General features: G+C 46.6%; 1 protein-coding gene and 1 pseudogene across 2 annotated transcripts in view; one reads left to right on the top strand and one right to left on the bottom strand.

The window, feature by feature from the left end:
• The first annotated feature begins 236 nt into the window (after window positions 1–236).
• Window positions 237–20,860, top strand: part of EXT2 (exostosin glycosyltransferase 2) — a 137,979-nt gene continuing 117,355 nt past the window's right edge. For both annotated transcript variants that reach the window (XM_084850909.1, XM_084850915.1), the window contains exons 1-3: window positions 237–446; window positions 7,471–8,036; window positions 8,463–8,552. In XM_084850909.1, coding sequence (XP_084707035.1) covers window positions 7,501–8,036; window positions 8,463–8,552 — 626 coding nt within the window. In that variant the 5' untranslated portion in view covers window positions 237–446; window positions 7,471–7,500. The remainder of the gene's footprint in view (window positions 447–7,470; window positions 8,037–8,462; window positions 8,553–20,860) is intronic.
• Window positions 11,005–12,140, bottom strand: LOC146357553 (uncharacterized; annotated as a pseudogene).

Raw genomic sequence — 20,860 nt, 5'->3', positions numbered from 1 at the left:
TACATCCAGTACGCGGCCAGATCATCAGGTCGTACATGGCGGATAGACGCGCCGCAGCGCCCCGCGGATACAGAGGGGGCGAACTCCCACTCCCACCGGGATTGCCTTGAACATGCGCCCGGCGACAAGAAGGCGCCGCCTCCCCTCCAGACGCGACCAGCGAACCACCCGCCCTGTCGCTGTTGCTCGGGCGCGCAGGAAATGACGTCGAGGCCAGCCGGAACCCGGAAGGGCCTGCCGCGGCGGGCGAAAACGAAGGGGCGTGGGAGGCGTGCGCCGCTTGTGGCCCCCTCCGCCGAAGCGTCGGGCGGGAGGCCCGCAAGTGGAGAGGGCGCCCATGAAGAGCGGAGGCCTTCCCGGAGCGTAGCCGCCGTGGGGCCTGCGGCGAGAAGCGGGGAGTGTTGCCAAGCCGGCTCCCGCCAAGGCCCTCCCTCTCGGGCGACCGGGTGAGTGGCATCAGGCAGGGCGGAAGGCTCCCTCGAGATGCGCTGGGCCCGCAGGACACGCCGAGGTGACCCCTGAGGGTCGCTTCGAGGTAGAGGGGCGGGGAGCCGTGCGCGCCCGCCCTCCGCTGCTCTCTGCTTGAGCCTGCGAAGCACAGCGGGGGTGGGGTGGGGTGGGGTGGGGGGGCTTCTTTCATCGAGGGGCTGCCTTGTGGCCCTTCGCCGCTTCACTTGTGATGACAGCTTCCACCCCGCTTGGAAGCGCATCTTTTGCCCCTCGGTCACCGCGTCCTCTTGCGCCGCGAAGGTGATAACCTCGGACGGACATCTCTACCAGATCGTAGCAAGAGAGCAGGAATAGTAGATAGAGCCAGGCAGCTTGTGTGTGTCTTCTTTTTTTTGTTGCCGAGAGAAATTCATTGACTCTAAATATTGTATGTGTTGGAGCGGAAGAGGCCTTCATCCGTAGAGGCCAGTACACTTACCTTCCCCAACCTGGTGGTTTCCACATTTTTGGACTATAATTCCTATCAGCCCTGGCCATTGCCGCACTCATTGGGGCTGATGGAAATTGTAGGCCAGGGGTGGGCAACTTCAGGAGGTCCAGGGGCCATTTTTGCCCTGGAAGCCCCCCACAGATGCTGGGGGGGGAAATTATGTCAGTTGTGGGAGATACGGAACACCCGAATGATCAAAATTAGGTTGCAAGCATGCTAATCTTGAGCCTTTGGGCAGCTCCGTAGCCACTATGTGGGGAGCAATTTGGGGACATCCATCCCTGTTGTAGTCCAAAATAACTGGAAGGCACCAGGTTGGGGAACACTGGTGTACACAGTAGGAGGCTGCATGTTCATACAATAAGTGTTTCACTGTCCCAACAGGTAGTCAGCACTGTCAGCTTTGTTGTCAATGGCAGTTACACAGTTGACTCTTATTCTGAGTCAAGGGTCTCCCTTTATTCTCAGGGGATTCAGTCTTTTTCTCCACCTGCATTCTTGACTCCCATGGCCCACCGCAGCACAGAGATCATTGGTGTGATCCAGGCTGACAGGGCTGACACCAATTCTATGCTGTGCTTCCAGATCTAGGACTGAAACCAGTGTGCACATCTCTACGTCCCGGATGCAGCTGTCCAGTGCTGGAAATTGCAGATGTAGTTGCTAATCCACATGTGAATGCATACAGGGAAGAGAGCTTCTCAAAATGCATCACCTCTACTGGATTTGTACGAAATATTTAATCATCTGCTACTTAAGCATGAGCAGGTTTTAATGTATATAAAGTAGTTGCTCTCACCATGAACAAAGCATCTTCCACATTGCATATTCTGTTTTTACTGTTGCTCAGCATGGCTGCAAAACATGACTGTTTTCATTCTGTATTTTGGCTTTGTATCAGTCCAGTTTTTATCACATTTGTGGAGCTATGGGGAAATGACTGAGTATTTTGGAGGTGGGTGGGGGAATATATTCCCCAACCTGGTGCCTTCCAGTTATTTTGGACTACAACAGGGATGGATGCCCCCAAATTGCCCCCCACATGAGGAGGCTGGGGGATGTTGACCTGGTGTTGAATGGGGTACGGCTACCCTTGAAAGACCAGGTCCGCAGCCTGGGGGGTCATTTTGGACTCCCAGCTGTCCCTGGAGGCTCAGCTGTCAGCTGTGAGCCGGACAGCACTGTATCAGCTCCATCTGATACGGCGGGTGCGCCCCTTCCTTCCCGACCATCTGCTCCCATCGGTAGTACATGCCCTGGTCTCCTCTCGTTTAGACTACTGTAATGCGCTCTACGTGGGGTTACCCTTGAAGATGGTTCGGAAGCTGCAGCTGGTACAGAACGAGGTGGCTCACCTGATTAAAGGCAGCTGCCGGCGAGATCACATCACTCCAGTGCTGAAGGAGTTGCACTGGTTACCAGTTGTTTTCCGGGCCAAATTCAAGGTGTTGGTTTTGACCTTTAAAACCCTATATGGTTCCGGCCCAGCCTATCTTAAGGAGCGCCTCCAGCAACACCAGACAGGCCGCTTAACAAGATCAGCCTCAGATGGCCTTCTCTCTGTCCCATCAGCCACGACAGCTAGATTGGTAGGGACGAGGGAGAGGGCCTTTTCTGTGGTGGCCCCCACTCTGTGGAACTCCCTCCCTAGGGAATTCCGCCATGCCCCCTCTTTAATGAGCTTCCGCCGTGCATTAAAAACGTGGTTGTTCAGGCAGGCATTTGGGGTGGGTTAGGGTATTTTAGAAAACGTTTTTATTGTAGAATTTTATTGTTTTAAACTGTTTTATTATATGCTGTACACCACCCAGAGTGGCTGGATGACCAGCCAGATGGGCGATTAATAAATTTAATAATAATAAAAATAATATAGAACCCTGTAATTTGCTTGAAATTGGACATCGAATTACATTTTGCCAAATTCTTTTCCCTAAGTAATTTTCTTTTGATTTTATGGGAAATCCATCATGCTAAGTGGGCTGTGTGTCTAATCTCAAGTAAGTGGTTTTAGGATGCAAATGCAGTTAATCAATTTATTTTAAAAGTAGAAAGCTTCATAGTCTTTTTTGTTTTTAACATTTTTTGTTTTGTAGCAATGGGTTCACAGGTGAATAATGATCCATATAAAGATGAATAAGTAGTTCCATGGAATGACAAGTGTGTACTTGTCTGAGGAGGAAAATATTTTCCTCAGCAGCTCAAGCATTTATCATAGATGGCCAGTCTCAGTGATGCACTAAGATATTCCACTGAGTGTGTGAGAGAGAGGCCTTTGGGGTTCTGGCCTGGTGGGGGATCTGATAGAACCCTTGCTGTGGCATATTTGCAAGATATTTTGAGGACAAAATTGCTCGTATCTGTCATGGCTTAATTTTCCATGGTTCAGGCAGTTCAATCTGTGGAGGTGTCAAAGGCAACATCTGGTCAGAAATTGCTGGATGACTTTCAGTTTTTAGTACTCAAAGATGTGGGCAAGGTGCTTGGTAAAGTTCAACCAGCTATCTGTTTGCTAGACCCTTGTGACTTATATCTAGTAGGGAGGGGATAACCAGCTCGGTCCAGGAAATGATAAATTCCTCCTTATGAGAGGGAGTCGTCCGAAACTCCTTAAAGGAGGCAATAGTGAGACCACTATTGCAAAAAATTGTTGGACCTAGGAGATCTGAATAATTATAGGCAGGTGCCTAACATCTTCCTGGGCAAGGTCCAGACACTTTTGGATGAAATGGATTTTCTAGATCTTTTTCAGTTGGGGCCTGATTTTGGCACTGAAACTGCCTTGATCCCCTTTGGGGATGATGTTTGCTGAGAGAGAGATGGGGGAGTGCATCCGTGCTGGTATTTCAGCAGCTCTTGATACCATTGACCATGGCATCCGGGAGAGTTTGTCTGAATTCGCTGCAGGTGGTTCATTTTCCAGAACATGGTGCTGGGGGGTTTCTGCTCAGCATTTATACTTTGAGGTCCCTTAAAGTTCCATCTTATCTCCCTTGCAATTTAACGTCTATGTGAAACTGCTGAGTGAGGTCATCTGGAGACTTGGCATGTACTGCAGTGCCGTCAGTATGCTGATGGCATGTAGTTCTACCTCTCTTTTCATCATTCCTAGGTGAGGCACTGGAAGTACAAAACTGGTTCCTAGTAATGGCCTGGATAAGGGCCAATAGATTGAAGCTCTGTTCAGACAAGATGGTGGTTCAGTTGTCAGGATGAGGGGTGTTCACCCTATTCTGGAAGGGGTTATATTCCCTGTAAGGGATCAAGATGGTAGCTTGGGGGTGCTTATAGATCCATCTTTGTCACTAAAGGCAGACATATCTTCTCGGGCACAGAATGCTTTTTACCAGCTTAGGCTGGTAAGCCAGCTATGATAAAAATAGCCTGACTTCAGTGAGCCATGCCTTGTTAACATCCTATTTAGTGTTAACATCCTATTTAGATTACTGCAATGTGGAGGCTGACCTTGAAGATGGTCTGGAAACGTATTTATTTATTCATTTCATTTCTATACTGCCCAATAGCCGAAGCTTTCTGGGCGGTTCACTTCAGTTAGTACATATGGTGGCTGGGGTACTGACTGGAAGTGGGCATTGTGATCGTATTGTGGTAGTACTGTATCATCTTTGCTGTTTCCCAGTTCATTTTTGGGCCCAATTCAAAGTGCTGGTGTTAACCTACAAAGCCTGTGGTCACAGCATCTGAAGGAGCGCCTCTTCCTCTATATTCTGAGCCTTGAGATCTTCCTCAGATTTGGAGCCTTGTCTAGCCATTTATGTTATGGAATTGTTGATACTTGTGTAATGAAAGATGTAATACATATTTGCTAGTTGCACACTGATCCTCTTATTAATAGGTGGATGTTGCTTTTTTGATAGCTTTTTTTTAAAAACAAACTTAAAAAACAGCTTCTGAAAGTGTGTCAGGGAGCAGAAGAAAAGCGAAGAGTTGCTTACTCCCTTTCCTTCTTGCCCTTCCCAAGCTGCTTTTCCCCGAGAATGGGAACGCAGCTTGACTGGGGTGACACTGAATGGACAGCAGCAGGGGAAAGGGTTAAGCAGCCCTTGCTCTTTTTTTAATGGGAGTGTCAGAGGCTGCTTTTCAGTAAACAGCAAGCAAGCCATTGGGAGAAGGGAGTATTTAATTGCATTTGGCCCTCGTATCTGCTGTTGCCCATGATAACAGTATTTCAGAATAAGGATTAATAAATGCAGTATAGGAACTCCATGGGAAATTGAAAGTCCCAACAACTCCTGTTGTTCTGTGTCTGATTCTGATATTCTGTTGTTAGATCTCTTTGCCAAATCTATGTTGTTAAGACAATTTGGTCGAACTCTTTGAGGACACACATATACCCATTGTCATTCTTGCTGCTATAGTCTCCGCCCTCTTCTTGCTATCTGTTCTGTGAAAACCCACTGTACAGGAATGGTGTTGGCTACAGCACTGTATTTTACTGGGTGTTATTGTTGTCTTGGGAGTATCTAGTCAATCTAAATTCAAAGCATTAACTCTTTTCTAATTTTAAAACTTTATATCGCAAGATGTTCAGTGTGTAAATAAAACTGAACACACTGCAAGCCATGACTGAAATTGCTTATGACATAAATAGAAATAAAGCTACTGGGCAATTCAGTGTTATCTGTGCTGTCATCTTTAGAATTCTAGTACTTTCATGCACTTACAAAAGATGTCTGTTGTGTCAGCCGTCCTTTTATTACTGTGTTTTGCAAAACCTTTCCTCATATGGTCTGCTTGCTCAGTTCTTCTGCTTTGCGGTTTCAGCATTTGAGGGCCACTTTGTATGTAACATTTTGTACTCTGGTCTGGTGCCAGTATTCAAGTACAAAGTGCTCATGTACATATGAGATGTGAAGGATTTGTGCATGTATAAATAGCTCATTTTCCCTTTAAAATGCGCATGAGAAACAAATGAGAAATAATCAGGCTCTTGTGTACTTTAAACAGAGAATGACTAATTACAAATGTCCTCTCCAAAATTAGTATGTGTGTTTTGGTTCAAATTGCTAAATCCAGGGAGGAACTTGCATTCTGTACTGCATCCAGCATGGTGTTGGTACTAGACACTTAGTAGTAGTAGTAGGCGGCGGCAACAAAATTTTGAGGATGTATTCCTATTCTGGGGGATTTGTTACAAGACTTCCACATCAGTGCACGCAAATGATATACTTTGTTTGGTTTATTGGAAAATCAGCATTTCCATGACATTCTGGTGTGTTGGGAGTACAATCTACTAGAGCTAGAAATAACATTTCTACACATTTTGAAGCTGGGGGGGACAGGAATTGAAATACTTTCTTAGCAAACCTGAAGTTATTTTACTGCTTCAACAAGACAAAATGCATCATTTATAACTTAGCAGAGAAAATTGTACTATTTGACATATTGGTGGAGTTTACAGAGCAAACCTGTGTATCCTTCCTCAGAAGCAAGAAACACTGAGGGCACAATCCTGTGTCTCCTAGACGGCCTCTGGGGGACATAGGATATTTCAGTTTCTGGATCTGAGGTCGGAACAAGGGCTCTGACCTTGGAGCCCAGAATCTGTGCTCCCTGCCCCCTCAGAACCGGCACAGTTCTCTCTGGACCGTCTATACCTGCATTCTTGGAAACAGAGCATGGAGGTGGTGAAAAGGGGGCAGTCCCAGGGACGGGGAGGGGACGAGACAGTGGAAGCTGCTTCATGCAGCTTCCTGTGTGTGTCCTGACCCCCTTCCCTCTCCAAAGCCGCACCTAGATGGGTGAAATTGTCCATCTAGGGAAAATGCAGGGCAGCTGGAGCACGGAGGCAAGGATCATGTCTGTACTCTGGCTGCCCTGCATTGGATACCCAGCAATGTCCGACTTTGGAGGCTGGTGACTATCAAGATAGGATTGCGCTCTAAGTTTATTGGAGCTGACTCCTGGGGTAACCATGATAAGATTTCAGCCTCAAAATTACAAATGCTTTAGTTATCTAAAAGCAAAATTATGAATATGCCCAATACTAGAGAAAGCTGCAAACTGCTGCACTCTATGCTAAGTACATAAGTCTTAGCTTTTGCCAACTGAGAAGCAGGAAAAAATAACTGAAAATAGAAATGACAAATTTTGTAGTAAACAATCTCATACAGTTACAATATTAATGTAAGTTAGCTTTGAGTGTTGTATATTTTGACAGTACTTGCAGGACTTATCAGTCTCTGATGCTTTAGGTTGCCTTGCATACTACACTTCATACTACACTTTTTCATGAGTAAAATATGATCATAAAAAGCATTTCACTCAGTCAAAAAGAAGAGAGAAAATATTTCATAGCAGTTCCTTTTCGTGTTCTCACAAACTGAAGAATAATCATTGTGTGGGGGAAACCCCAGGTCCCCCCTGCCCCCTGGATTGTTTTTCTAGGCCTTAACGTCTCTAACTTCAAGCACAAGTATGTTTTTAGTAATTGCAACCTGGTCAGAAATCCATACAATGATGTAAACACTATTTCTTTTTAAATCTTGTTTTGCATATATTCTGTTCTCCAGACGCTCCTGGGAAAGGTGGCTTGTTTCATTATGTGTGCGTCAGCCAAATATAACACTCGGGGTCCAGCCCTCATCCCAAGAATGAAGACCAAACACCGCATCTACTACATTGCTCTCTTTTCCATTGTGCTGCTGGGCCTCATTGCCACAGGCATGTTCCAATTCTGGCCGCACTCTATAGAGTCCTCTAATGAATGGACAGTTGAAAAGCGCAGCATTCACGATGTACCTGTAGTCAAGATTGCTGCAGACAGTGCCATCCCAGAACGTGGAGACCTCAGCTGCAGAATGCACACATGTTTTGATGTTTACCGTTGTGGCTTCAACCCCAAAAATAAGATCAAGGTCTATATTTACTCTCTAAAGAAGTATGTGGATGAGTACGGCATGCCGGTCAGTCATACGATTTCCAAGGAATACAACGAACTGTTAACTGCTATCTCTGACAGTGACTTCTACACAGATGACGTCAACCGTGCCTGTCTTTTTGTGCCATCTATCGACGTGCTGAACCAGAACACGCTCCGTATCAAGGAAACAGCTCAGGCTTTGGCGCAGCTATCCCGGTACCTACAGTAACCTTACTGTGTGAATGTTTGAACTAGAATAAGAAACCAAGGGCAGGGGACTAAGAGTGAAAAGCCAGTTAGTCATGGGGTGAATGAAGATAGCCGCTTTCGATGTCGTAGAGTAGTGGTTCTCAGTCTTAATTATTGACCACTCTGCTCTCCCACAGCTTGGTGGTGATTAAGCTGAGTAATTGTCGAGTAGGCCTTCTGCAAGCCATCTGAGAGTGAATGCGGTTTCAGGCTGGTGCAGAAATCATGGAAATGATGACAATTATAGTTCATTTGTGCCAGTTGGGTTACTTTATTTTTCTTAGAGCTGTTGTGTTTAAAAGTAAGTGGTTTGGGATGTGCGCTTACCCCCGAAGCTCTGATTCTTGGTCTGTCTGCTACTCAGATTTTTCCTTCGTTTTTTATTTTTTCTAGTTGGGATCGAGGGACAAATCACCTCTTGTTCAACATGTTGCCTGGAGGACCACCTGACTACAATACAGCACTAGATGTTCCGAGGGACAGGTAGGGATTTTGCAGCTGCTGCTTCGAGACTTTTTATAACAGCCTCTAATTCAGAGCTGTTAGGAGTACAAGTGTGAATGTGCGTATGTGGATATTGGTGCTTCTGAAACATAAAGAAGGCAATTATGGATTGCATTAAACTCAGTTCAGAAATTAAACAGTTTCTTTATACCACTTTCTAAAAAGATATTACTGTACAAAGCTATTATTATTATATCCCACCTTTTCCCCAATGCTGGGACTCAAGGCGGCTTTACAACATTAAAAACTTGTACAGTTAAAACATATAAATAGAAATACACAAAAGTTAAAAATATAATTAAATCATCAATAAGATTAAAACTGTATAAAATTTTAGAATTTAAAAAAGCCAACAACAATGTAAACAATAGTATTAGAATCATAGAATAGTAGGGTTGGAAGGGGCCTACAAGACAATCGAGTCCAACCCCCTGCTCAATGCAGGAATCCAAGTCAGAGCATCCCTGACAGATGGCTGTCCAGCCTCGTCTTGAACGCAAGACGATTATTAATTATATTATATTATTAATCCATAATATTCTCACAGGTCCAGACTATCTATCCCCAAAGGCCTGCTGGAACAAAAAAGTTTTTGCCTGCCAGCGAAAACATACCAAAGAGGGTGCCACTCTTGCCTCCCTGGGAAGGGAGTTCCAGAGCCTTGGGGCAGCCACTGAGAAAACCCTCTCTCGCATTCCTACCAGGCAAGCCTGTGATGGTGGTGGGACTGTGGGAAGGGCCTCTCCTGAAGATTTCAGGGCACAAGCAAGCTCATAGGGGAGAATATGGTCTTTCAGATAACCTGGATCTGAGCCGTATAGGACTTTATAGGTCATGACGAGTACTTCGAATTGTGTCCAGAAACAGACTGGGAGCTGGTGAAGCTGTTTTAGCAGGGGAATGCTCCCTGTAGGCAGTCCCAGTACAGAGTCTGGCAGCAGCTCTTCGAACCAGCTGAGGTTTCCAAGCACTCTTCAGAGGCAGCCCCACGTAGAGTGCGTTACAGTAATCCAAGCGGGATGTAACTAAGGCGTTTGTCACTGTGGCCAAGTCAGACATCTCAAGGAACGGGCACAGCTGGTACACTAGCTTTAACTGTGCAAATGCACTCCTGGCCACCACTGAAACCTGGGCATCCAGGCTTAGGGCTGAATCCAGAAGTACACCCAAGCTGCGAACCTGTGTCTTCAGGGGGAGTGTAACCTCATCCAGCACAAGCTGAATCCCTATTCCCTGATCTACCTTTTGACTGACCAGGAGCACCTCTGTCTTGTCTGGATTAAGCTTCAGTTTGTTTGCCCTCATCCAGTCCATTACTGCCGACAGACACCGGTTTAGCACCCCAACAGCTTCCTTGGAATTAGATGGAAAGGAAAAGTAGAGTTGGGTGTCATCAGTATACTGGCAACACCGAACCTCAAAACTCCAGACAACCTCTTCCAGTGGTTTCATGTGTATTTTAAATAGCATGGGGGACAAAACAGAACCCTGAGGAACTCCACAGGCCAATGGCCAGGGAGTTGAACAGAAGTCTCCCAGCACCACCTTCTGGGTCCGCCCCTCCAAGAAGGAATGGAGCCACTGTAAAACAGTGCCTCCAAGTCCCATCCCAGCAAGGCAGCCCCAAAGGATACCTGGTTGAGGTATTGAAAGCCACAGAGAGGTCCAGCAGAACCAACAGGGACACACTCCCCCATCTAGTTCTCAGTGTACATCATCCACCAAGGTGACCAAAGCTCTTTCTGTCCCATAACCGGGCCTGATGCCAGATTGAAATGGATCTAGATAATCTGTCTCATCCAGGAATCCCTGGAGTTGGGAGGCCACTATATGCTCCAATATTTTGCCCAGAAATTGAATATTGGAGACTGGCTGATAATTATCCAATATGGTGGGGTTCGGGGAGGGCTTTTTTAAACAGAGGTCTCACCACCACCTCTTTCAGGCAGGCTGGAACTAAGGGAGGCATTAACCACTTCACTTACCCACTCGGCCAGTCCACTTCTGACTGCTTATATGAGCCAGGAGGGGCAAGGCTCTAGAACATGCGTTGTGGCTCTCTCCTATCCCAGGATCCTGTCCACATCCTCAGGCTGTACAAATTGAAAAGCATCGAACAACACTGGACAAGCATGGGCGAAAGTTACATCCACTGGGTCTGTATCAGCTCTAGCATCCAAGTCAGCGGATCTGAGCAATTTTGTCTGCAAAGTGCTCAGCAAATTGTTCACAGTGGACTGTTGAGAGGTTTAAATTCTCTTCTTGCAGGCTGGTGTGTAAAAGACCCCTGACCACTCAAAACAGCTCTACTGGATGACTCTTTGCAGATGCAATAGTGGCAGAAAAAAATATCTTTTTTTACATCCCATATTGCCACAGAGTAGGCCTTCAAATAGACTCTAGCCCATGTTCCATCGGATTCACTCCGCATTTACTGCCAACATCGCTCTAGTTGTCTTCTCATTCGTTTCATTGCTGCCAGCTCCCTAGAAAACCAGGGTGCCGGTGCGGCTCCACTTTGTGTGAGAGAGAATGCTCAGGAGCGATTGTGTCCATGGCCCTGGTTGTTTCTCCATTCCAGAGATCGGCCAGGGCTTTGACAGAATCACCTGTCGAGGCAACAGGAAAATCCCCAAGAACTGTCAGGAAACCATTCAGATCCATCAGCCTCCCGGGGTGGACCATCTTAATCGGCCCTCCACCCCTGCAGAGGTTCCAAGTGCCAGCACGTCTAAACCCCACCAGGTAGGGATCTGTCCATGACAACGGAACTATAGAGAGTTCCTCCAGTCTCAGATCACTATCATCCCATTCAGCACAGAAAATGAGGTCCAGAGTGTGCCCAGCAGCATGGGTGGGGCCAGATAACTTTTGGGACAAACCCATGGTTGTCAAGGGGGACATGAAGTTCTGAGCTGCTCCCTACCGGGCAGCCTCAGCATAGATGTTGAAATCCCCCAGCACAGCAAGCCGAGGGGTCCCCAACACCAACCCCAAGACTATCCCGGCTAGCTCAGGAAGGGAGACTCTTGAGCAGCGGGGTGGACGGTACACCAACAGAATCCCTATTCTGTCCCGGGCATCCACCTTCAAATACACATACTCAAACCCGGCAGACTGTGGTATAGGGCACCTGGTCAGGGGGATCGAATCCCGATAGACTGCTGCCACTCCACCTCCCTGCCCCCCAGGTCTTGCCTGCTGCTGGACAGAGAATCCTGGAGGGCAGAGCTGAGAGAGATTAACCCCTACAACTTCATCCAACCAGGTCTCTGTAATACAGGCCAGGTCGGTGTGTTCATCCAGGATCAAGTCCTGGATAGCAGTTGTTTTACCATTCACTGACCTGGCATTCAGCAGCAGCAGTTTCAACCCAGGGGGTCTGTTGCCAGGGCCATCCAGGTTATTTGAGTTGGGGGACAATTTGGGGACAGTCAGCACTCTATTGGTATACACTCTGCCTTTAGAGTATGACTGTCTCCCCCCTTCGTATCTCCCTCTGCCCTGTAGAACCGTAACAGCTGCTCCCTGGCTCTCAACACCTCCCCCCTTCTTTAAAAAACACATCTCTAGTGCAGGCAATCCTGCAGGCCACACTTAAGGCAAGCATCCCCCCTCCTTTCAAGCAGGGGGACAGGTTCTTGCCCTTGTGTTCCCCCGAAGTGGAGAAGACTGAGTGAGAAGACTGAGGGGAGATATGATAGCACTCTTCAAGTACTTGAAAGGTTGTCACAGAGAAGAAGGCCAGGATCTCTTCTTGATCATCCCAGAGTGCAGGACACGGAATAATGGGCTCAAGTTACAGGAAGCCAGATTCCGGCTGAACATCAGGAAAAACTTCCTGAGTGTCAGAGCAATACGGCAATGGAACCAATTACCTGGGGAGGTGGTGGGCTCTCCCACACTGGAGGCCTTTAAGACGAGGCTGGACAGCCATTTGTCAGGGATGCTCTGACTTGGATTCCTGCATTGAGCAGGGGGTTGGACTCGATGGCCTTGTAGGCCCCTTCCAACCCTACTATTCTATGATTCTATGATTCTATGAAGTGACCCCCCCAGGGGGGTGACCCCCTTTGGTGTCGCCTCCTTCAGAGATGGGTCCCACCCCAGCCAGGGCCTGGGTTTTATGCCCCAACTCCCACAGATGTTGCAGCTGGGAGTGGGGAGGTACTTGGCTGGACTTGGGTCTGCAAGGAGGCAGAGCAGAAGTTCCACAGGTGGAGGTTGAACCCCAGCAAGGCAGCAGAAGTGCTGGGTCTCACTTGCCTTGCAACGCTGTAGAGCTTCCTCCCCTTGCAAGCAGTGATGGAAAGTGTCTCAGGTTATCTGGTTGGCCCTGATTTATAGAATCATAGAATAGTAGGGTTGGAAGGGGCCTACAAGGCCATCGAGTCCAACCCCCTGCTCAATGCAGGAATCCAAGTCAGAGCATCCCCAACAGATGGCTGTCCAGCCTCGTCTTGAACGCCTCCAGTGTGGGAGAGCCCACCACCTCCCTCAGTCATTGGTTCCATTGTCGTATTGCTCTAGGTTTTTCCTGATGTTCAGCCAGTATTGCTTCCTGTAACTTGAGCCCATTATTCCGTGTCCTGCAGTCTGGGATGATCAAGAAGAGATCCTGGCCTTCCTCTCTGTGACAACCTTTCAAGTACTTGAAGAGCGCTATCCTATCCCCCCTCAGTCTTCTCAAGGCTAAACATGCCCAGTTCTTTCAGTCTCTCTTCATAGGGCTTTGTTTCCAGTCCCCTGATAATCTTTGTTGCCCTCCTCTGAACCCTCTTCAGTTTGTCTGCATCCTTCTGAAAGTGTGGTGCCCAGAACTGGACACAGTACTCCAGATGAGGCCTAACCAGTGCTAAGTAGAGGGGAACTAGTACTTCCCGGGATTTGGAAGCTATGCTTCTATTAATGCAGCCCAAACTAGCATTGGCCTTTTTTGCAGCCACATGACATTGTTGGCTCATATTTAGCTTGTGATCAACAACAATTCCGAGATCCTTCTCGCTGGTAGTATTGTTGAGCCACGTATCCCCCATCTTGTAACTGTGCATTTGGTTTCTTTTTCCTAGGTGCAGAACTTGGCATTTATCCCTATTAAATGTCATTCTGTTGTTTTCTGCCCAGCGCTCCAGTCTATCCAGATGGCATTGAATTTTGTTTCTGTCTTCCAAAGTATTAGCTATCCCACCCAATGTTGTGTCATCTGCAAATTTGATCAGCATTCCCTGCACCTCCTCCTCCAAGTCATTAATACAAATGTTGAAGAGCACTGGGCCCAGGACTGAGCCCTGCGGTACCCCACTCGTTACCTCTCCCCAGTTTGAGAAGGTCCCATTGATAAGCACTCTTTGAGTCCGATTCTGTAGCCAACTGTGGATCCACCAGATCGTTGTTTCATCTAGCCCACTTTGAGCTAGTTTGCTCATCAGGATATTATGGAACACTTTGTCAAAAGCTTTGCTGAAGTCGAGGTATATGATGTCTACAGCAGTCCATTGTGGACCATTCCCACGGTCCACAAGGGAGGTTACTTGATCAAAAAATGAGATCAGATTCATCTGGCAGGACTTGTTTTTGACAAATCCATATTGGCTTTGAGTAATCACTGCATTGTTTTCAAGGTGCTTCCATATCATGTGCTCCAGAATTTTCCCGGGATTGATGTCAGACTGACTGGTCTGTAGTTCCCAGGTTCCTCCTTTTTACCCTTTTTGAAGACAGGGACAACATTAGCCCTCCTCCAGTCATCTGGCACTTCCCCCATCCTCCATGATTTCTCAAAGAGAATAGACAGTGGTTCTGAGAGTTCTTCTGCCAGTTCCTTTATTACTCTAGGATGCAGTTCCTCTGGCCCTGGAGATCTGAACTCATTCAAAGTAATTCAGTGTTCCTTGACCATATGCCTATCCATATCAAGCTGCAATCCTGCCCCTTCAGCCTGTACTTCGCCTTTGCCGGGGGGTCATAGACCCTCTTTTGGGAGAAGACTGAGCCAAAGTAGGAATTGAGCACCTCTGCCTTTTCTTTGTCATCTGTTATCTTTTTGCCATCCTTATTTAATAGCTGAACCACCATTTCTTTCCTCTGCCTTTTACTATGCATGTAGCTGAAGAAAGCCTTTTTGGTTTTAGCATCCCTCGCTAACCTCAGCTCGTTCTCAGCTTTAGCCTTCCTGACACCATCCCTGCAATTCTGTGCTACTTGCCTGCACTTTTCCTTTGTTGCTTGGCCTTCCTTCCACTTCCTATATGTGTCCTTTTTTGTTTTCAAGTCATCTCTAAGCTGTTTGTGAAGCCACATTAGCTCCTTCTCTTGTCTTCCACCTTTTCTTCTAGTTGGAATTGTTTGTAATTGTGCCTTGAGAATTTCCTTTTTTAAAAGCTCCCACCCATCTTGGACTCCTTTTCTCATTAGCGTTGCTTGCCATGGGACCTTACTGATCATTGTTCTGAGTTTATTAAAATCAGCTTTCCTAAAATCCAGGGTACGCGTTTGACTACACTCGGCTTTTGCTTCCCTTAAAACCAAGAACTCAAGTACAACATGGTTGCTTTCCCTCAGAGTTCCTGTAACTGCTACTTTATCCACGAAGTCATCTCTGTTGGTTAGGATCAAGTCAAGGATAGCCGATCCTCTAGTTCCTTCCTCTACTTTCTGTAGGAGGAAGTTATCCGCCATACAAGTCAGGAATCCCTTGGAGGTGCCATGTTTTGCAGAATTTGTCTCCCAACAAATATCGGGGAAATTGAAGTCCCCCATTACTACTACATCATGCTTCCTTAAAACATTGGCTATTTGTTTTTCAAAAGTTTCATCCTCGTCTTCTCCTTGATTGGGTGGCTGGTGGTAGACTCTGACCACCAGGTTCCTTTTATTCTTTGCTCCATTTATTTTGATCCAGATGCTCTCGATGGGGCTACCAAGCTCATCCTCCTGTATTTCTGTGCAGAGATAGGTATTTTTCACATACAGTGCAACCCCACCCCCCTTTCTGTTCCTCCTGTTCTTTTTGAACAAGTTATGTCCTTCAATTGCTGTATTCCAGTCATGAGAGTCATCCCACCACGTCTCAGTTATACCTATCAAGTCATAATTTCCCTCCTGTATTAAGAGTTGAAGTTCGTTCTGTTTGTTTCCCATACTCTGGGCATTAGTTTATAGACATCGAAGACCATGTGCTTCATAGTCTGGCTTTCTTCCTACATGTGTCTGAAGAGTATTATTGGGCGCTATCAGAGCTGTTCTCTCCGTTGCAGTGCATGCGCCTACGTCCATTGTTACCCCCAACATTACATCTCCCTTCCCCGTAGGATTCAGTTTAAAGCCCTCCTGATGAAGTTCTTCATGCTGTGGCCAAACATATTCTTCCCATCCTTTGTGAGGTGCAACCCGTCCCTTGCCAACAGCCCATCTTCCAGGAAGTATAGGCTGTGGTTCCAGAATCCAAATCTCTCTCGTCGGTGCCACCTTCGTAGCCAGTCATTCACCCGGAGTATTTTTCATTCCCTTTCTATCCCTCTTCTAACTTCTGGAAGGATGGATGAGAAAAGTATCTGGGCCCCAAAGTTCTTGCGTTTCCTTCCCAAAGCTTCAAAGTCTGACGTGATCTCTTCGTAGCTCTGCTTGGCGGTATCATTTGTTCCCACATGCATGAGAAGAAAGGGATACCTGTCAGTGGGCTTTATGAGTGCAGGCAACCTTTCAGTCATGTCTCTAATCTGTCCTCCTGGGAGACAACATACCTGGCGAGTGCATGGGTCTTCGCGACATACTTGGGTCTCGATCCCACGCAGCAAGGAGTCTCCACTACTACTACTTCTTGTTGTAGGCCTGGGTTTGATCGCCTCTGTTTGACTGACCTTCAGCCTCTTGCTCACTCTCATGAAGGTTCCCCTGTGATTCTTCCTCTGCAGGCTGTCCTCCCGTCTCATCCGCACGTACCTGGAATCGGTTCCACAGCTCCACTGCTTCCGCTGGTGCAGAGTGGCGTCTAGTTCTTCTTCTCCTAACTGTCACCCTTTTCCATGGAGTATCCTCTACTGCATTTTTCCTCATCTCAGCATTTTCCACTTCTGCCTCATCTTGCTGTCGCTTTTCAAGCTTCTGGTCTTCCCTTTGCTGCTGTAGTTCCCCCATTCTGTCCAAGAACGCTTCGTGTTCTCTTATTCCCCGGAGGGTCGACAGTTGCCGCTCCAGTCCACTTACTTTTCCTTCAGCAGTGTGATCAACTTGCACGTGTTGCAGGTGTAGGCCATGTTGTTCTCAGGCAAGAAAACAAACGTTGCACACACCTTGCAGGTCACCACCACTGGAGAATTCTGTCCTTCCATTGCCTCTTTTCCCTTTTTGTGTCTAGCTTTGTGATTGTTGTAGACTAGCCTGTGCCTGCTGCTCTACTCAGTAGAGGTTAAAAGCAGAGTCCCACTGGTGTGGAAGTGTGTGTTACAAGACAAATAAATGAAAAAAGTTAGTTAAAAAAATAAAAAAAATGTTAGGGGTCTCCCCCTTGACCTCTCCTACCAAACTCCCCTGGCCAACTCCTGTTTGCTCTCCCTGATCGCTCGCTCTCTGGGAGCTTGCTTGCTTCTGTAGTCCCTGGACCAGCTGGAGCAGCTTGCTCTGCTCTGCTCAGCTGGGAGGTGGATAGATGCCACAAAGGCATCTTCCTGTTGAAACTAAAAATGAAGACAAATGTTTAAATCTAATGCATCTTAGGGAGCAATCCTATGCAGAGAGATGACTCCCTCTGAACTTGGAGGCGACCGCCTATCCAGTGCACGGCGGGAGGAGTGCAGAGGGGATCATCTCCTCTGTCCACCAGCCACCCTGCAATCGTGACTAGATGGCCGATTTTGGCTGTCTAGCCGTGGGACATCGGAGCGTGGGGTGGGGAGGCCAGACAACACATAGGAAGTGTTGTACCGGCATTTCCGCACTCCTCATCTCTGGGAATGCCCCCTTTCCCCCCCTCTCTGTGCTGCCCTTATGAGTGCAGAGTGTGGGGATGATCCGTGCTGCTTACAAGGCGGCGGAGAGGCAGTTCTCCAGGAACCAGCCTTGGAGCACAGGCTCCGAAGTTGGCTCCCGGAAACTGACCAGTCCTATGGCTGTCTAGCCACTGTCTAGCAGCCATAGGATTGCGCCCTTAAACAGCTTTTCTGTTTGTGTCTTACCTTCGCTACTGTATGTCTTTATGTAGAAGAAGCATGAAGGGTGCAGTTCTTCTCAGTTAAAATCAGTGCAAGTGTTTCCATTGATTTTAATGGAATATAGATTGCACTCAAACTCTAGTGTGCATATAGAAAGTTATACTCCTGTCGAGTTAGAACAGTCAAGGAGTATATATGTTTCATCTCTATTTGTTGAATTGCCTACTTAAAAATAGATTGAATATGCTTTAGTATAGGTAACTGAGTAGAAGCTAGAAAGATAGCTCATTTCTTTTGCACAAGACATTTAAAAGTAGCAGAACATATGTCCTCTTTAGTTCTTGGCTATAAAGGTAAAATCCATAAATGCTTTTTTGTCATGAAAAGGCTCATATCCTGTGTTTCTGGCCTGTAGAGGGCAGTCAACCATTATTATTATACAACCTTAATGATTAAGAGAGAGAACATAAGAACTGCCTCATTAGATCAAGCCAAAGGTCTTTCTAATCCGTCCTTCTGTCCTCAACAATGCTAGATACATTTTCTTGGGAAGTTCATGATTGGGACGTGATGGAGTTGCCTATTCTCTGTTGTTAGTCTCCTACATCTGTTGTTCAGGTACTGCTTTGAAAATTATTGAGAAGCAGGATATAAAATAAATATATGAAGACATGCTATCTTGTAACATGGAGATTTCATTTTTAGCTGTCACCTTAATATTCATTGATAGACCTCTGTGAATTTATCTATTCCTTATTTAAAGTTCATGGACATCATATCTTGTGGCAATATATTCTATGAATTATGTGCTGTGTGAAGAAGTTCTGCCTCTTTTGATCCTGAGTCTATTGCCAATCCATTTCAGTGGATGACCTTGAAGTCTACTGTTTTTATGTGAGATAATAATTTCTCTCTGTTCACCTCATCTTTCATAATTTTGTAAATTTCTATAATTACTTTATTTGATGAAGCCACTTGGCTGCAACAATTTGACAGAAGCATTGACAATTTGTAATAATAAAGTGCAACATCTGTAAGAGCAATCAAAAACAGTCCAATAGTATTTAATATTGTTATTAAAGTTGCAAAATCAAGCATCATTTAGGCAATGGGCCAGTTCTAATAGCTTTGACCTCTATTGGTTCTCCTTGGTTCTTCAGTCTTTCATTGTGAGAAAGATGGCTCTTTAGTAATGCTCTGTGGCAGTGCTCTTGCTGGTGTGGGCATTTCTCATCATAAATCCTCTGGATTGAGATCAATGTATAGTCATAAAGATCAGTAATAGAGACCCAGTTGTAAGTGGCCATCCGTTTGTGTGTATGAATAGCAATAACTTCGTGTGACTAGATAGCACATTCAAAGCAGAATGATAGTGCAGCTTTAACAAAACAAGAGGAATGTTTTGTATAGATAGAAGACTATGTTTGACCAAAATTGCAAAGTATATATTAAAAATGAAAGTGTTTGCCTTAGGGGTGTACGAAAGTCACTTACCTGGTCTCGCAGCTTGCTTCGCGGTGGGGGGGAGGTGCTTCGCTTCTTCCCCCGAAGTTCAGGTGAGGGGGGGGGAGCCGTCCCGCCTCGCCCAGCCGAAATTCAGGCCGGGGAGAAGCACCCCGTCTCCCTGGCTGCGAACTACGAAAGTTAAAAAAAAAAAAAGACCCCGTGATAGGCTACGTAACGATTTACGCAGCCTATCATGGCTAGATTTGCAAAGTCAGCCGTGATAGGCTACGTTAATCGTTACGTAGCCTATCACGGGTGACTTTGGGGGAAAAAAAAAAGCGCGTACGCAAATGGCGGCCCCCATGGGGCGCCGCCATTTGTGTTCCTTATTTGGTCCCAGTAGTCTACGTAAAGATTTACGTAGACTACAGGGACCAAATAAGGAACGCAAATGGCGGCACCCCATAGGGGCTGCCATTTGCGTACGCGCTTTTTTTTTTCTTTTCAAAGTCACCCGTGATAGGCTACGTAATGATTAACGTAGCCTATCACGGCTGACTTTGGAGATCTAGCCGTGATAGGCTGCGTAAATCGTTACGTAGCCTATCACAGGGTTGTTGTTGTTTTTTTACTTCAGCTGTAATGGCGGCGGCGGCAGCCGGTCGAAAGACCGGCTGCTGCCCCTGCCGAACCACCGCTGGGACCCGCCGCCGGGAGGGACATTTGGCTATGGTAAGTCCCATCCCGGGGGGGGGGGGGGGAATTTCACCGCTGATTTCGGGGGGCCGAATGTGTTGGTGCTCGGCCCCCCGAAGATTCGGAGAGAAATTCTCCGCCATCCCTAGTTGTTGCTGACTAGCTCTGAGCTGCCCTGGTAGGGTTTGTCTGAGCTGTATATCGTATTGGCTTCCCTGGAGAAAGAAGCACCCAAGCAGATTATTTCTCTGCTACCATTTCTTGAACCAAATCTAGTTTGGGCACTAGGCTATAGAAGGCTGGATGTCCAAGTAGGGGAAGGCTGTCTTAAAGGAAAAAGGTAGGATGAGCAAGAAAACTGACTGGCAATCTTTCCAAAATGAAGGGGGAGCATCAACAGAGAAACACCAGGACTGGCATAAAAAAGAAATTGTGAGGAACAAGTAATAAGGGTTGTGCTGTTACTGCATAAATGCACAAGTTTGAAAACGTTATAAAATTTACTTGGGTAGATTTCGGATTATATGTCAGAGGCAGTATGCCTACGTACACCAGTTGCTGCAGAACATGGATGGGAGGGTGCTGTTGCACTCATGTCTTGCTTGTGGGTTTCCCGTGGGCAGCTCGTTGGCCACTGTGTGAACAGAATGCTGGTGTAGATGAACCCTTGGCCTGATGCAGCATGGCTCTTCTTAAGTTATTAAGTTTGTCATTTTTGTTTTTGTGACTTTTAAAGACTTGCTTGCTTTCAGAAATTAAAGAGTTAACTTCTTGGTTCTTTTGCTGTAGTATGAAAATCCAAGCTGAGGTACTTAACTGCGTGTTGGTTCCCTGTGGCTTTACTGGGGTAGATGCACACCTGTTTTCTCAAGGCTGATGAAGTGTTGTTACGTTGCTTACCAAATTAAAACAATCTGGTTACTATTTTTTTTAATTAGAAAGGAGAAATAAGGGGTAAGAGTGCAGGAGAAGTAACGTGTGAGCCAAACTCAGTTT

The sequence above is a fragment of the Heloderma suspectum genome, chromosome 1 (genome assembly GCF_057233095.1).
Source record: "Heloderma suspectum isolate Gila_16-S chromosome 1, 16-S_ref, whole genome shotgun sequence".
NCBI classification, from domain to species: Eukaryota; Metazoa; Chordata; class Lepidosauria; order Squamata; family Helodermatidae; genus Heloderma; species Heloderma suspectum.
Note: the sequence above shows the minus strand (reverse complement) of the source record. Positions and strands in the feature narration are given on the sequence as shown.